Raw genomic sequence first — 17,727 nt, 5'->3', positions numbered from 1 at the left:
TTTCCTTTGCTGTGCAGAAGCTTTTTATTTTGATGTAGTCCCAGTGGTTTAGTTTTGTTTTTGTTTCCCTTGCCTCAGGAGACATATCTAGAAAAATGTTGCTATGGCCAAGTCTGAGAAATTATTACCTGTGCTCTCTTTCAGAAATTTATGATCTCAGGTCTCACATTAAGGTCTTTAATCCATTTTGAGTTTATTTTTGTGTATGATATAAGAATGCTGTTTTGTTCCTTTGCATGCTGCTGTCCAGTTTCCCCAGCACCATTTGTTGAAGAGACTGTTTCCACTGGATATATTTTCTAAGACATGTCAGTATTTTAAAAAAATAGAGCTATAGTCTTTATCTTCTGTTAAATCAAAATTTTGAGAGAGACTTTGATTTACTAAGTATAAATCAAAGTTGGACAGTTCCAATGTAAATACAATGTTTCCTATCAACTTTAGCTCTGTTCTGTTACCAGTATGCATACATATCAATGTGTACATATGTATATATACATATGCATGAGTTTAATTCTGCAGGAACAGTTGAAATGTCACCTGGTTTTAAGGCTTCCATGATATTCTGGTCTTCTTTAATCATTTTAATTCACATGAATTTAAATGATTAAATACAACTATATTTGTACACAACTTATTTAGTACTGTAACAATAAACCAATTACTTCTAAGTGAATATAATTTGTGATAAAGTATATAAATAAAACTTTTGTTAAGTCGTAATGTTGAATTAAATTGCCCTAAGAATATTAATTGTGGTAGTGTTCAGGAGAACTTGAAACAAATTTTTGTTAAATTGCATAATTGTATCTGCCTTATCTACAGTTTTTGTTAGAAGTATCATTTCATACCTATTAATTTCCTCTCTCCCTTTCTCCCTGGTGATCCAAATAGAGTGTTTATCATTGTTTAGGTTGGAATCATACATACTTATTTTAGTTGTCAGAAAAAAATGCAGACTTTCTTTACTTCTGGACTCATAGTCTCTTATTTTCAGTTGGTCTTTTCAAATGTTAAAGAGAAAAACAGCTGCTGACTCTGATTGCCATTTGGAAATAATCAAAGGAGGCAGCTGGAGGTTATACCTTTTTATCTCTGGGTTCAAATTTGACCTCTTTTTCTTCTATGACCCTCAGTCTTATTTCTTTTCTAGGATTGTTTCAAGTTACTTTTTAAATCTTTTACTAGACACTTTTTTTTTTTGTTTTACTAAGCAGCATATTTGTAAGGCTTTGGATCTCTTTTGATGTGGTGAAAAAGCCTCTTATTAGATACTTAGTTGTAGAGGAATATTTTAAAAATTCATTATATCATTTTCTTAGGTTTCTGGTATTACACTCTATTTCTTACCTGTTCCTTGTTAATAATTTTAATTTTGTTTTTAGAATTTATAATTGATTTGTTAATATGAAACTTTCCTTGTTTTAAAAACACTGTTTTGTGTATCCATAAGGGATTATATCTACTTTAATTGTATTATTATTTGTATTATATGGAGGTGTTTTGTTTTTTTTTTAAAGATTTTATTTATTTAATTGACAGACAGTGAGAAAGGGAATGCAAGCATGGGGAGAAGGAGAGGGGAGGGGGAGAAGGAGAGGGGAGGGGGAGAAGGAGAGGGGAGGGGGAGAAGGAGAGGGGAGGGGGAGAAGGAGAGGGGAGAGGGAGAAGCAGGCTTCTTGCTGAGCAGGGAGCCCGACTGCAGGGCTCAATCCCAGGACTGGGATCATGACCTGAGCAGAAGGGAGACATTTAACTACTCAGGCACCCCTACTTTAATTGTATTATAAAGATAGTTCTAAAATGGTTTGTTTTCCGAAGTTTGTTTGATCTGGGTGTTACACAGTTACAGGGAGGAAGGTAATTTTCAAGAAAAAAAAAAAAAACACAGCATGATGCATACAAAATGAGGTTTAGGGTACAGATGAGTGAGCATAAAGTTTAAGCTTCATTAGCTTCATGGTAATTCCACCTGTGGTTATGGAAGGTGAAGGTATGTATGTATGAATCAACCTTAGCTTTTGGAAAAGGATGTTTACTCTGCTGGTATAATATCCATTCATCTTCTCAGAAACTGTCTTTTTTTTTTAATGTTTTTATTTAAAAAAATTTTTATTTATTTATTTCAAAGAGAGAGAGATCACAGGCAGAGAGGCGGGCAGAGAGAGAGGGGGAAGCAGGCTCCCTGCTGAGCAGAGAGCCCAATGCTGGGCTGGATCCCAGGACCCTGAGATCATGACTTGAGCTAAAGGGAGAGGCTTAACTCACTGAGCCACCCAGGTGCCCAGAGACTGTCTTTTTAATGACCTAAAAGGAGAGGCGAAATTTCTTGTATAAAATAGGCCTTCATTTGTTGAGTAACTGCTTTATGTTGGGCACTGTGGATGCTATGGTGAACAAACAGATCTAATTCTTGCCCTTATAGAATGCTTAATGGAGAAGACAAATGTTAACACATAGAACTTGTATGGTTATTGGATTATATAATGAGTAAATGAGTAAATATTTATTCATTGTTAGCATATGAATAATCTTGAGATCACCATTCTTACTCATCTCACTATGTTGATATTAGAGCCTTTTCATTTTTCTTTTATACAGTATCATTCTCAATAGACTGACTTTCTTCAGTTTTTCATTTTTTATCACTATTGCTTTTTGGCCAGAATTCTTATGTTTAACACATTACTCTCATAAGATTATTTCTTAGCCTCAAACTGTGCAATAATTTCCCATTGTTTTCACAATAAAGTAGTCCCTTTTCTAGCATTAAGTTTTCATGTCAATCATGTCCTTTCTGAGCTTTCTAGTTTAAAAACTCTCAGTTATCCTCAGTGGCTAGGCAAGTATGAAAATGTAAACCCAGAGCAAAGGTTCTCAATCTTGGCTCTCAATAGAACCTGTTGGGAGAGGGTTTTTTTTTGTTTGTTTGTTTTTTTTTTGTTGTTTTTTTAAATAAAAAACAATTCCACACCCTCTACTCCACATTGTGTTTTATTTGATCTGGGGTAGGGCCCAGGCATCAGCATTTTTAAAACATGTTTTTCGGGTATTCTGTTGCAGAATCAGGATTATGGAGCATTTTATAAGATCTTGGGAAGCCTATTGTTGTGTGATTTACCATTTTCCCTGTTTGAATTTCTACGTTTGTTCTACCTATCTTACTGCTAATCTTCAAAGTCTACCTTAATACCTATTTTATTAGTCAGGCTTTTTTGAGTATTTTAGCTTATCCTATAATAATTTCTCTGACCTCCAAATTGATAGATTCTAATAACTCTTTGCTACTCATTTTGCAATTAATTACATATTTTGCAATTAGTTACATGGAATTAATTACATACATACTTAGTTTCTCTTCCTCCCTCCCTCCCTTTCTTTCTTTCTCTTTTTCTCTCTTTCTACTTTTCTTTTCTTTTTCTTTCTTTCTTTTCTTTTTCTCTTTCTTTCTTTTCTTTCTTTTCTTTCTTTCTCTTTCTTTCTTGTTAAAAGATTTTACTTTTAAGTGATCTCTACACCCAGTGTGGGGCTGGAGCTTACAACCCTGAGATCAAGAGTTGTATGCTCTACGAACTGAGGCAGCCAGGTGCCCCTTTATAGATGTGTTAATTCTAGACCTTAAAAAAAAGATTTTATTTATTTATTAGAGAGATCACAAGCGGTTGGGGGGTGGGGAGGAGGACAGAGGGAAAGGGAGAAGCAGGCTTCCCACTGAGCAGGGAGCCTGATGAGGCAGGGCTCAATCCCAGGACCCTGCTATCATGACCTAAGCTGAAGGCAGACGTTTAACTGACTGAGTCACCCAGGTGCCCCAGTTCTAGACAGTTTTTTAAAAGAATTTCCTTAGTAGTCTTTGTGTTTCAATAGGCATCTTTATTACATTGGTTTTTTACTTAAATTTATGTGTTTTTTATCTTTTCAACTGTATTTCAGCTATCGAGAGATAATGTATATGTCATTGTATTTCTATAATACATCACTAAGCATAGGTGGATATAAATATTTTCTAAATGACTGAAATAGGATGGTTAAGAATTTGAACCATGAAAAAAAGTGTTATATAGCCTCAATGATAAGTAAAGTGGGCCTATCCATTTGAATGACATTGGCTGCATCAACATAATACTATTTTTCTGCAAGACAGTGGGATATTCCCCATATATATAGTTTTCTAAACTATAAGGATCATAAAATTGAACCTCAGTTATAAGTGATTCAGAATCTGCCACTCTTTACTGTATATGATTACTAATTGACTCCCCGATTCATTTAACTTTGTTTATTTTTGGGCATCTGGAAGATAGGTACCTAATTTGTGCTCTCTAACAAAATTACAAGGTAACACTGATATATCTTGCAGGGTTGAAAGTGAAAATGCCGTCCATGTCTAGGAAGGTAGCATAAATGTTCCTTTTTAAATGACTGGGAATAGGAGCGCCTGGGTGGCTCAGTGGGTTAAAGCCTCTGCCTTCGGCTCGGGTCATGATCCCAGGGTCCTGGGATTGAGCCCCGCATCGGGCTCTCTGCTCAGTGGGGAGCTTGCTTCCTCCTCTCTCTCTCTGCCTGACTCTCTGCCTACTTGTAATCTGTCAAATACAAAAATAAATCTTTAAAAAAAAATGACTGGAAATTTTTTGGTCTTTGGTTAGGGGGTGAATATGTATGTCCTACTTAAAATTTTTCCACTTATAAAGTATATCTACTAGCAATGAATTGAAAAATTCTTGATTTTGACACAGTAGTAGGACAAAAGCAATCCTTATATTATGTTGTGCTGTTGTGCTACAGTACTAGATTATAGCAGTTGGTGAGTTTTAAAGCTGTAATTTCACTGAAATTTTGTACTAGTGTGAAATGTGTGGTGGTAGAGTAGTACCTATAATCCTATAATCTTTTGTTTCTTTTAAGAGCTTGTATTTTGAAGTTACTAAACTCTTATGTGTTTATTAAAATAATTTATTTGGAAATAAGACTAGTAGGATCTTTTTTTTTTTTTTAAGATTTTATTTACTTATTTGTCAGAGAGAGAGAGAGAGCACAAGCAGGGGGAGTGGCAGACAGAGGGAGAAGTAGGCTCCCTGCCAAGCAAGGAGCCTGATGAGGGGCTCAATTCCAGAACCCTGGAATCATGACCTAAGCTGAAGGCAGACGCTTTACCAACCGAGCAACCCAGGCATCCCAGTAGAATCCTTTTCTAATTAGAGGATAATACTGATAAACATGTTGAGGGATTGTAATCTTATAATCTTTCTATCAATGAGCTATTACAACAGAATTCTGTTTTTCTAACATCTCCTAAGGTAGGCTTTACACTTTTTTTTTCATTTGACTTCTACCTTTATTCTTTTTGAGTTATTCCTACTTTTTCTTTCTTTTTTCTTTTTTTGTTATCTTCTACTTTCTGTAAAATGAAGAAAATTTCCAGCTTTTTAAAGCAACTATGCATAGTATGATTAGTAAGCTTACGGTAAAGACGTTATATATGCACATGGGTAATTGCTGATTGCTTAATAGGAATTAAACAGTTATTTCCATGGAACAGTGCTGTAAAAATTTGGTATATTAGGGGATGTTTCCTTTATAATGTTACTGTAAAAGTAGCATTTACCTGGTTAGCTTTATAAGGAATATATGTGCTTTTGCGTGTGTATGTGTGTGCGTGTTATCTGTTAGCATGGATGTTACCATCAAGCTCGCATCTTACTTTTTGGAACAAGTATGATCCAAGTAAAGCAGCCTGAGAGTATTACTGGAACCAGGGGCAAAATGCTAAGCTGCTTCTTTGATATAAGTTCTTCATTTTGATTCTGTAGGTTCAGTTGACACTCTATACTTACCTGTCCACGGAATTCATTGGTACAGTCAACATATATAATGCCATTCGGAGAGTTGGAACAGTGCTTCTCATCACGCATACACTGAAGTACTACTACTGGGCAGTGAATCCTCAGGATCGAAGTGGTATCACGCCTAAAGGATTAGGTATATCATCCCTGTTTATATATTTTGTCATAGATTTTTTTCTTTTCTTTGTTTTAATATATTATTAAATTAATATAATGAATTTATTATTTTATAATGTTATATGTTATTCTTGCAGTTTTTCTGAATATCATCATGGCAAAATTTTATTTTATTCTTGATAATGTTAATAGTTTGTACTGAATTGAGGTTTGCAAGAGGTAACTTGCTACTTTCATGGAAGAATGCTACTTCTGCTCGTGTAAGTTGTTTGCAGAGCAGATATGACTAGGATATTATTAAGGCATAGAAAGTGAGAAGTTCTATGTTAACATATGGTATTGATGCTGAGGCTAATTATCATAATGAGAATGAAAATCCATGGTTTTTGGGAAACAGATTTCTTGTGGTAGTAGGGCGTATATCTACTTCTAATAAATAATATAATGAGGCTATGAAATTTCAGTAATTATTTTCCTGTATAATCAGGAAATTACTGGAGAGGTAATATTCATTTATCATGTCAGAAATTTATAGAAGGTATCAAAATAAAAATTTTGACAAATTGTGGATCTTTTAATTTTAAATGAAACCTGCTTTAGATTGGCTATTGTAAAAGGGAGTTAATCAGCTCATGTAAACTGGCATTTTCAGTTGAACTTAGTGCAAGGGTTCAGAATATGCCCCTTGAACTCAGTTTATCTCCCTCCATCTTCTACGTTGTCTCTTTTCATGTGTTCTCTCCCTTACAGTACCAAGCAGCCACTCTGCTTCACATCCTTACAACTATAAGTCTAGCAAAAGAGTGTCTGCCTGTATTGAACATTTCCAGCTGAAGTCTCCTTGTTGCTCATTGGCTCTGATTGCATCATGGACATAGTCTTACGTGGCAGCTATCTTTCTGATTGCCCATACATGGGCGTGGAAGCCCTTCCTATCTTTGAAATAAATGATCTCAGAGTGAGAATGGGTTCAGTACCCTGATATAAAAATTGAAGGCTGCTTTGAAATCAGGAATTAGATGCTGAGAGTCGTTGTACTTAAATGCTTTGGCTGTTCAGTGATTTATAAATACAGTTTTCATATTAATACAATGTATCTTTATCCTTTTCCAAATCTGCTGCTTCTTTTTTATTTATTTATTTATTTATTTATTATTATTTTTTTTTTCCAAATCTGCTGCTTCTCAGAGGATAAGCTATGTGTAACTTAGAAATATATGACAACACACAGAAGTTGAATGATTTGTTTAAGGTGGTAGTGTTGTGGCAGAGAACTAGGTCATAATTTCCTAATGACTGTTTGATGGTACTGTAGGTATATCATGTACTGTCCTGTGTATTAGTTTTGTATTCTGTCATTGATTTTATAACTGATTAGTGATCTTGGGAAAGTCTCATACTTTAAGTGAGAGAGCTGAACAAAGTATGTGATTCTATTGTAGCTCTGTAACTGATTCTTTGTCTAGGAATTGTCATATGGAACAAATTTTAAGCAATTTTCTTCCTATTTTAATTGATCTATTTGAGGTCTTGGTGGTCTTGTGCTTTGGTGGTCTAAGAACTAGCTGTAAATAGTGATTAGTGGAGGGAAAATTGCAGAAAATATGAAGCAAACAGGTACCTAACTTTAGGATCTTACAACAATGGGTGTTGGGTTTCAAAAGCTTTCTACTTGGGGATTTTTTGTTTGAGACATGAAAATTATTTTTAATGTGAGCCATGTGTGACCAGAGATTTTTTTTAAGAAGGGGAGGAGATGTCAGAGGCGGTCAATATAATGTTTCCTTTCTAAATGAACCAAACTGTGTTGAGCTGTACTTTTTAAAATGTTTGTATTAGCTTATACAAGAGACAGAAGCTTTTTTTTTTATTAACTAAATTCACATATAAGTTTGGATTTTCTTTTGTAAACTTCTGTTACTGTACTAACATTCTCAGAGTCTTTTAAAACAAAATATAAGTGCATATTATTATTGAATACAAATTTTATTGCCTCATTTTCATGTTTTGGAACTCATCTAACCTTAAAAATAAACTCCCTTCATTGTAATTTCAAAGTAACCCATTTTGTACATTTGGAGCACTGTATATACTATTGTATGTGAGATTGAATGTCTTTCTAGAGGCATAAAACTCTTTAAATTGAATAATTGACAAACAGTATTATATTAATATCAACAGAGTGATTTGATATTTATATACATGATGAAATGGTCACCTCAATATGTCTAGTTACCATCTGTCAACATGCAAAGTTGTTACAATATTATTGACTCTATTCCTTACACTGTACATTAAATCCCTGTGATGTATTATTTTATAATGGGAATATTGTACCTCTTGACCTGTTCACCTATTTTGTCTGTCCTCCCATCTTCTTCCTTTCTCCCCTCTGGCAACTGGCAGTTTGTTTTCTGTATCTGTGGATCTGTTTCTGTTTTGGTTGGTTTTGTTCTTCAGATTCTACAAACAAGTGAAATCATATACCATTTGTCTTTCCCTGTCTGACTTACTTCACTTAGCATTATACTTTTTACGCCTGTCCATGTTGTCACAGTGACAAGTTTTCACTCTTTTTTATGGCTGAATAATATTTCTGTGTGTGTGTGTGTGTGCATGTGTGTGTATATGCATATGAACACACACCACATCTTTATCCATGTATCTGTTGATGGATATTTAGGTTACTTCCATATCTTTGCTATGGTAAATAATGCTGTGCTTAACATAGGGATGCACATGCTTTTGAATTAATGTTTTTGTATTCTTTGGATAAATCCTAGAAGTGGAATTGCTGAATTATATGGCAATTTTATTTTTAATTTTTTGAGGCATCTCCATACTGTTTTCTATAGTGGCTGCACCATTTTACATTCCCACCAACAGTGCCTGAAAACTTCTTTTCTCTGCATTCACACTAATGCTAAATACTTCTTGTCTTTTCGATTTTAGCCATTCTGGCAAGTGTGAGGTGAAATCACATTATGGCTTTGATTTGCATTTCACAGATGGTTAGTGATGTTGGGCATCTTTTCATGTGCCTGTCGGCCATCTGTATGTCTTCTTAGAGATTTTTCTTGTTTCTTGAGGTAGGCCTGTTTTGATGTAAACTTCCCTGTTAGATCTGCTTTTACTGCATTTCACAGATTTTGGAACATTGTGTTTTCATTTTCATTTGTCTCAAGGTATTTTTTAATATCCTATTTTATTTATTATTCCATTGGTTTTTTAAGAACATGTTTTCTGGTCTCTGCATTTGTGTTTTTTTCTACTTTTATTCTTGTAATTGATTTCTCGTTTCATTATGGATGGAAAAGACACTTGATAAGATTTTGGTTTTCTTAAATTTATTGAGACTTATTTTGTGGTCTGTCATGCTATTATTGTAGAGGAATGTTTCATGTGCTTGAGAAGAATGTATCTTCTGGTTTTTTGGTGGGACTATTCTGTTGATATCTGTTTGGTATATTTGTTCCATTGTGTTATTTAAGGCCAGTGTTTTCTTACTCATCTTCTGTCTGGATGATCTATCTATTGATGTAAGGGGTGTGTTAAAATCCCCTACTGTTACTGTATTACTGTCAGGTTCTTGTTTTTGTCTAGTAGTATTTGTTTTATATATTACGTGCTCCAGTGTTGGGCACATAAATTTTTATAAGTATTATATCTTCTTGTTGGTTTAATCCCTTTATCATTATGTAATGCATTTTGTCTCTTATAGCTTTTTAAAAAGTCTCCTTTGTCTGATAAAAGTATTGCCAGACCAGTTTTCTTTTTATTTCTTTTTGCATGGTGTATCTTTTCCTATCACTTCACTTTTAGTCTTTGTGTGTCTTTAGAGAGTAAGTCTCCTGTTGGCAGCATATAGAGGATTTTTTTTTTTTTTAAGTTTGAAAGTTTTTACTGACAGGTACATATTTATTACTATTTTATTCATTGTCTTCTCTTGTTTTTCAAGTTCTTCTCTGTTCCTTTCTTCTTTCCTTGCTCTCTTTCCTTGTGATTTGATGATTTTGTTTAATGTTCTGTTTGGATTCCTTTTTATTTTTTGTGTACCTATTAGAAGTTTTTGTTTGTGGTTACCATGAGCTTCATATCTAACAACTTATATATATAGAAACCCATTGTAAGTTGGTGATTCCTTAGGTTCAAATGCATTCTAAAAGTACTACATTTTTACTCTCATCTCCCAATGTTTTATGTTTTTGGTATCATATTTTAAACTTTTTATTTAGTGTATTCCTTAACTAATTATTGTAGCTATAGTTGATTTTATTACTTTTGTCTTTCAGTCTTTATATACTCACTTTTGAAATGAGTGATCCCCCTACCTTTACTGTAAAGGCAGTTTACCTCTACCTTTACATTGCCTTTGCCAGTGTGATTTTTTTCTTTCCTGTATTTTCTTATTTCTAGTTAAAGCCTTTTCTTCTGCTTGAAGAATTCCCTTTAATATTTCTTGTAAAGCATGTATAGTGGTAATGAACTTCTTTAGTTTTTGTTCTTCTGGTAAACTCTTTATCTTCCTTTCAATTCTAAACAATAATGTTGAGGCATATGTCTCTTTAGGTGACTCACTTTTATGTTTCTCATAAATATATAGAAAAAACTCTTAGGAAAGACAGTTTTATACTTTGCGTTGAGGTCTTTGAAACACTAAGTATGTGTGCATATTATTTTTTCAAAGATGGACCACGACCTAATCAAAAAGAAATACTTTCTCTACGAGCATTCTTGTTGATGTTCATTAAGCAGTTAGTGATGAAGGTGAGTTTATACTTCTTCTCTTTTAGCATGTTCCGTATTTTAACTTAAAATTTCACATAAGTTTTTGTTTTTAAGTCTTTGTTTACTCTTTGTTGGGTTATTAGTGTTACACTTTGGAAAATACTCTGAAAGAAACTTGATTCTATGTTTTTTTTTTGTTCTTTTTTACACACATATGGATGTAAATCATTGCAGAATTGGAGATTGATAATTGTCATATATGTTATATGAGTTTCTCTAGGGGTTCAAGTGGATTCATTCTTTCAGTAAATATTTAGAGTTTGTTAAGTACTAGGTATTATTCATGGCAGTAGTGATAGGGTAGTCAATAAGACTCTTCAAGGAGATAACATTTTTAGTGGGTCTCTTGTACTTGACATTCAGATTTTGAGAAAAAATTTCCATATATAAAGGTACCAGAAAGATGCATCAGCCTTTAGAAATTATCACATTTGTCCGATTCTTACTGTGTTGTAGGTAAAGTAAAATTTATTATTTTTAAGAAAGGTATTTTGATTTTATTAGAGAGCAATGTATAAATGTATTTTTTATCAATATTTTATTATTTTCCTATGTCATTTTCTTATTTTTTAGTATTTAATATTATGTTAAGTGGGTCAAACTTTTAGTATAGCTTTTAGACTCATTCCTTATTTCTATTTACAAAAATCTTATTGCTTGATTTTTGTGTTTTTTTCTGTGATTTTGTTTCCTAATTCTTTTTTTTTATAAATTTTATTTTATTTTTTTTCCAGTGTTCCAATATTCATTGTTCATGCACCACATCCAGTGCTCCATGCAATATACACCCTCCATAATACCCACCACCAGGCTCACCTGACCCCCTACCCCTCTCCCCTCCAGAACCCTCAGTTTGTTTCTGAGTCCACAGTCTGATGGTTTGTCTCCCCCTCCGATCTCTCTTATTGCTCTTTTCTCATTTCAGCTTTGTTTTATCATTGATAAATTGGTAGGCTAGGTTAAAAATCTACATACTGAGTTCATATTTAAAAGTGCAATGTTTTCCTCAAGGAACAGTACTACTCCGTTTTTAGTGCCTGACATTTATTTATTTATTTTATTAACATATAATGTATTATTTGCCCCAGGGGTACAGGTTTGTGAATCATCAGGCTTACACATTTTAACTGGTAATTTTAGAAGCTGTTCATTTACTCTCCAAATTTAACAGAAAAAAGAAATAGAAAAGTTGTCTTCTCTATTTAGTGGAGTGATAGTTGTGAATAGTACTCTTTCATCATGAATTATTGGTTTGCTTACTTTGGGATTCTATAGCTTTATTAGATAGCCTGTCATATATGATTCTGAAAACAGGATACTTGATAACATATCTTTGACTTCTACACAGTCTTGAATATAGCAGATCTTTGGTGTTTTCCCTAATTCATGTTTTAAATTTAGATTCTATATTTAATATCTTTGTATATTTATAGCAATTGACCAGGTTGACAAATGTTAGATGTATTATTCATCTTTTAAAAAATCTTTTTAGAATGCATGTATACGATACTTTAAGACACTTATATTATGTTTTTAAAGGATTCTGGAGTAAAGGAAGATGAACTGCAGGCCATTCTTAATTATCTCCTCACTATGCATGAGGTAACATTTGAAATTTATATTTTGGGATTTTATTTTTTGAAGCTGCATTGTGGTCTTTCTTTTAAAGTAAAAACGTTTAACTGATCTTTCATTAATGTAACTATCATGGAGAGTAAAGATACTTAGGACCTAAGTCTTAGCAACTGTCATTTAAATACTCTTTATTACCACAGGATGGCTCTGAGAGTGATCATGAAAAATTTTAAAAAGTTTTGAAATTAGATCTCATTGAATTAATAAGAAAGTATGTCAAAGGGGCACCTGGGTGGCTCAGTGGGTTAAAGCCTCTGCCTTCGGCTCAGGTCATGATCCCAGAGTTTTGGGATCGATACCCACATCCGGCTCTCTGCTCAGCAGGGAGCCTGCTTCCCTTCCTCTCTCTCTACCTGCCTCTGTGCCTACTTGTGATCTTTGTCTGTCAAATAAATAAATAAAGTCTTTAAAAAAAAAAAAAAAGAAAGTATGTCAAAGAATACCTTCATTGTATCTCTAGGAACCAGTGTAACGTGGAAAAATAGGTTATGAAAATGACTAAAAATGTTTAGATTTTCAAATTCATAACATAATCTGCCAACTGATTTTGCATGTTCAAATACTAGTAAGTCAACTTATTTATAATGGGATTTGTAATTAAGTGGTTGCAAAGGAGGTTGAAAATAAGTTGAAATGTTTTGGGTTTTTTTCCTTTATTATTTTGCCCTGGGAAAATGTAATATACTCTGACTTAATCTAATTAAATAATTGAATTAAGTATTTGTTAAATAAGTAAAATTTAGAAATGATGTAATTTCATATAAAGCACAGTATTTCAAATGATAATTACATTTCTGTTTTATAGTTCATATCTTGTGTTTTAATAAATATCTGTTATGATGTAAAATAATGTCTTTTAAAGTCATCAGTAAATGGAGATACTGTTTTGACCTATTGCTCTTGATACGGAAAAGTGGATTAAATTTCTTGACTGGCTCATATTTGACTCAAACATTAAGATTATGCTTTCTTTTTCTCTTGATTAGGGTATTTTATTTGTTGATTTTCTTTACCCAGTATAATAGTTGAAGATTTTTCAACTGAATTTCCTAGTAATGTTGTTGTGTATGATTTTTTTATTAACTCCCTAAGGGACTGAAGTACTTTATAAAGGAGAAACTGGAAATCATGGTGATCTTCTCTATTCTCTTAGTATGTTAATTCAGAAATCTTTTAGGTCTTTCAAATAACACTTTTCCCAAGTCTCAGTGCCCTAGCTCTAGATTATCTGCTTAGTTTACTGAAAATTAGATGTTCAAATAGCTGTAGTTCCAAAGCAGTGAACAAAAACCTTTATACTCCGGGCAATAGAGATAACTAGCTCTTGATAGCTGCTTCCCTTGTCCTTCTTTTTTTGGGTCAGTATTGCCAGATTGGTTCTAAATATGCATATATACTGGAATATTCAACCAAGGCTGTGTAGGATTGTCTTGGAATTGTTTCGGATTTCAGAACTCACATATGCTTCTTTGCTGTTCTGTCAGAATTTTCAAGTTATACTATATACAATAGTATGTTGCCTCAGTAAACACTGATCATCTGTATTTTTAATACTGTCAATAGGTATAATATATGAAAACTATTCCATTATTTCCTCAAAAGCTTGCTGTTGTAACTAGTTTCTTGAGAGGGTCAGTGAATAAAGCATACACTGCCATCAGATTGCTGACATTGATTACCTTATTAAAGGCTCTGGTATGTTTTGCTATAAAAAAAGAAAATAACTTAGTTTCCCCTTTCCTCAATTTCTTAATATATAAACTTTGTCTAAAAAAACCTATTAAGTGTAGTGTATCTATAGAATATTTTCAGGAAATCTCAATACTGTATACTATAAGGGTTGCATTTCTTTGATTATGACATTTGACACATTTGATGATGTGTATTTTGAGTTAGAAGATGAATATATATGTGTAAAGAATGAGCTTGTTAAAAGCAGGTGTATATTGCTTATATGTCCATTATTTTAAGTTACAATTTTTTTCAGATTTTTTGGGAAGTATTCAGTGTTCAAAAAGATTTTTCCTTATTTAAAATAATTTCTATTTTGATTTTAGGATGACAATCTAATGGATGTCCTACAACTGCTTGTTGCATTAATGTCAGAACACCCTAACTCCATGATTCCTGCTTTTGACCAAAGGAATGGATTACGGTAAGAGTTGTATATCAGGGATTTAAATATATTAAATATAAGAGTTTAATTTGGAAATGATAGATGATTCTTAAGTATGGAAAGTACTACTGGATCATATATTATAAATGAATTAAGATATAAGACCCACTTATTTCATGTGTTATGTTTTTTTTTTTTAATGTGTTATGTTTTTTAAAGAAGTCTTAAATTATAGAGGTTGTGTTACTGTTTAATTTGTGAAGACAGATCAGGCAAATCAGGTTAGTATTTTGTATGGTTAATGCTGTTATATAGCTATTATAGAACTGAATTCTTTAGCAGAGTTATCTTTAGGTCCTAGAACAGTAGTAACTAATTTGCACTGCAAGAAAAGATCCCACTGCTCTCTTAAATATTGCTACCTTCATCCCTAATCCCAATCATCATTGTATTAGTCTACTTGGTCTTCTATAACAAAATATCATAGACTGGTTGCTTAGACAACAGAAATTTGTTTTCTTGCAGTTTTGTTTTTTTTTGGAAACATACTCTGAGAAACTAAGTCTTCTCAATGTGTTTAGACTGTTTACATTTAATGTAACTGCTGTTAAGGCTTTATTTTCACCTAGCATTTTATTATTTATTTACCTCTGTAATTTTTTCCTTCAGTTTCTCTTTTCCACTGTTCCTTGTGTTTGAATTCCTTTAGTATTCTTTAAAAATTAATTTGTTTGGTTTTGTATCTATTTCTGCATGTGTTTTTTAGTAGTTACACAAGATTTCACAGTCTACTTTAATATTTTACCTCTTCAAATATAGAACCATTTCAACTATTTATCTCTTTAACCACCATTTTTTGTTACTACCTTTAATGTATCACAAGTCTCTCTAGACAATGATACAGTTTTTAGTTTAACTTGTATGTATTTTAAGAATTTAAGGAAGAAAAATCCCTGTTTACTTTTTGCCAGATATTTACAATTTCTTTTATTCTTTTTTCCCATTCTGGAGGAATTCTATTCACATTTCTTATTGAGTGGTTTTCTTGGAAACAGATTTTTAAATTAAATTTTAAATTTAAATTTAAATTTTTAAATTATTCCTGAATATAATTTTTAAAAAGATTTATTTATTTATTTTAGAGAATGCAAATGGGGGGAAGGGCAAAGAGAGAGAGAGAGAGAAAGAGAGAGAATCTTACGCAGACTCCCTGCTGAGTGCAGAAGCCAAAGCAGGGCTCCATCTCATGAACCTGAGATCATGACCTGAGCTGAAACCAAGACACTCAACTCATTGGACCACCTGGGCTCCCTTCTGAATATAATTTTATCTGGTCTTCATCATGCAAGGGTATTTTTTCTGCATATAGAATTCTTTGTAGAATTCTACTTTTTTCTTTTTAAAGATTTTATTTATTTATTTGACAGACAGATCACAAGTAGGCAGAGAGGCAGGCAGAGAGAGAGGAGGAAGCAGGCTCCCCGCTGAGCAGAGAGCCTGATGTGGGGCTCGATCCCAGGACCCTGGGATCATGACCTGAGCTGAAGGCAGAGGCTTTAACCCACTGAGCCACCCAGGCGCCCCAGTACTTCAAAATATTTTTTGAAGTACCATTGGTACTTAGTACCAGTACCAATGGTACCAACAAGTACCATTGTTCCCTGGTACCCATGGTTTCTAATGAGAAGTGTAGTGTTATTTAAATCTTTATTTGCTAAATAAAATGTACTACATTTTTGTACTTGCTTTCAAGACATTCTTTAGCCTCCCCCCCACACACACTTCCATTGTACTTTTCTTTGTGATTATCACCAATTTTGCAAAGTTTTGGGCCCTTATTTTCCTATTTTTGCTTCAGTTATGTCTTTTCTCCCTTTACTTTGGGTCTTTAGTGACATGAATATTAGGGCTTTTGATGTACACATCCCTGAGCCTCTTTTTAGTTTATTTCAATCTTTTTCCTTTGTTCTTAGGTTTGATACTGTCTATTGATAGCAATATAGCAAGCTTCTCAGCTTGCTATATGTGATAAACTTCATCTTCAACTTTATAGACTTTTTGTTTGCTTTTTTCTTTTTGATATTAAGCTCATCTCATAAATACTTTAAATTTGTACATTTCAGTTGTATAATTTTAAGATCATTAATTTTACACTTTTTTTTTTGAGAACCCTATTTTCTAATTCTGTTAGACTGTGTTTATTTTAACCTTCCAGAGCATATTTATAATAGCACCTTTAATATTTTTGTTTGATAATTACAACAGTTTACCCATCTCATCAGCATTTATTCAGTGTCTCTTCCTGTGAGAAATGGTTATATTTTCTTTGTCCTTTGTATGTTGAGTAATTTTTTAATGTATCCTAGACAATGTGAATGTTATCTTTTATAAACTATGTGTTTTGTTAAAATCCTCTAACTAACCTTGACATTTTGTTTGTTTTATTTTAATAAGAAGGGTCAGACTGCAAGTTCTACCTATCCTTTGTGGGTAGTGGTTCCAGATGTCATTTATTGTAAAAATCTCCCTTGTCCTGCTTTGTGTCTCTCTTGTATGTAATGCACTCAGGGATTAGGTAGAGAATTGGATGATAATTCAAATTTTTTTTCAATTTAGAAAAATTTCTCTGTTCTGGTCCATGTCTGCCTGGACACAAGTGCATCTCCTAGGTCAGTTTAGGACTCTTATGGGTTTTTACAAAGATTTTGAGGATCTTTCTTTCCTGTTTGCTCCTATTCAGGACCACTCCCCCACCCCCCGCCACCTGTACGAACCCATTTTCTTAGTTCCTTTAACCAAAGGACAGTTTTTGTCAGAGTATCAGCCATCTGAGCTTCTAACGTCCACCTCTGAGATAAAGACTCAAATTTGGGTCAGATTTACAAGAGAAAATAAAAATTGAAACTCTTCACTCTATCATGGACAATTCTCCAAATTTTATCTCTTTTACACCAGTGCATCTGCTTTTGTTTGGTCTTCAGAGTACTTAACAAAATTGCTTTTTGTATTTTTTCCCATTGTTTTAAGGTCTAATATGTAAGACAGAGAGGCTGTTACTAGCTTTACGACATCTTGGTTGAACCAGAACTCCCTGTTGATTGTTTAGTTTCTTTCTCCCCCCCCCCACTTTTTTTTAGAGATTTATTTATTTGTTTTAAAGAGAGAGCTTAAGAGAGCGAGTGAGCATGTGTGCATGAGTGGGGCAGGGGAGGGGTAAAAAGGGAG

At 33.2% G+C, this 17,727-nt stretch overlaps 1 protein-coding gene across 5 annotated transcripts in view; it reads left to right on the top strand.

Moving 5' to 3' along the window:
* LRBA (LPS responsive beige-like anchor protein) overlaps positions 1 to 17,727 on the top strand; it is a 755,230-nt gene that overhangs the window by 134,011 nt on the left and 603,492 nt on the right. For all 5 annotated transcript variants that reach the window (XM_047717621.1, XM_047717620.1, XM_047717619.1 and 2 more), the window contains exons 14-17: positions 5,814 to 5,982; positions 10,651 to 10,730; positions 12,291 to 12,353; positions 14,444 to 14,541. In XM_047717621.1, the coding sequence (XP_047573577.1) occupies positions 5,814 to 5,982; positions 10,651 to 10,730; positions 12,291 to 12,353; positions 14,444 to 14,541 (410 nt within the window). The remainder of the gene's footprint in view (positions 1 to 5,813; positions 5,983 to 10,650; positions 10,731 to 12,290; positions 12,354 to 14,443; positions 14,542 to 17,727) is intronic.

Source organism: Lutra lutra, chromosome 2 (assembly GCF_902655055.1).
Source record: "Lutra lutra chromosome 2, mLutLut1.2, whole genome shotgun sequence".
Taxonomy (NCBI): Eukaryota; Metazoa; Chordata; class Mammalia; order Carnivora; family Mustelidae; genus Lutra; species Lutra lutra.
The sequence above is the reverse complement of the archived record's forward strand: the minus strand, read 5'-3'. Positions and strand labels throughout refer to the sequence as shown.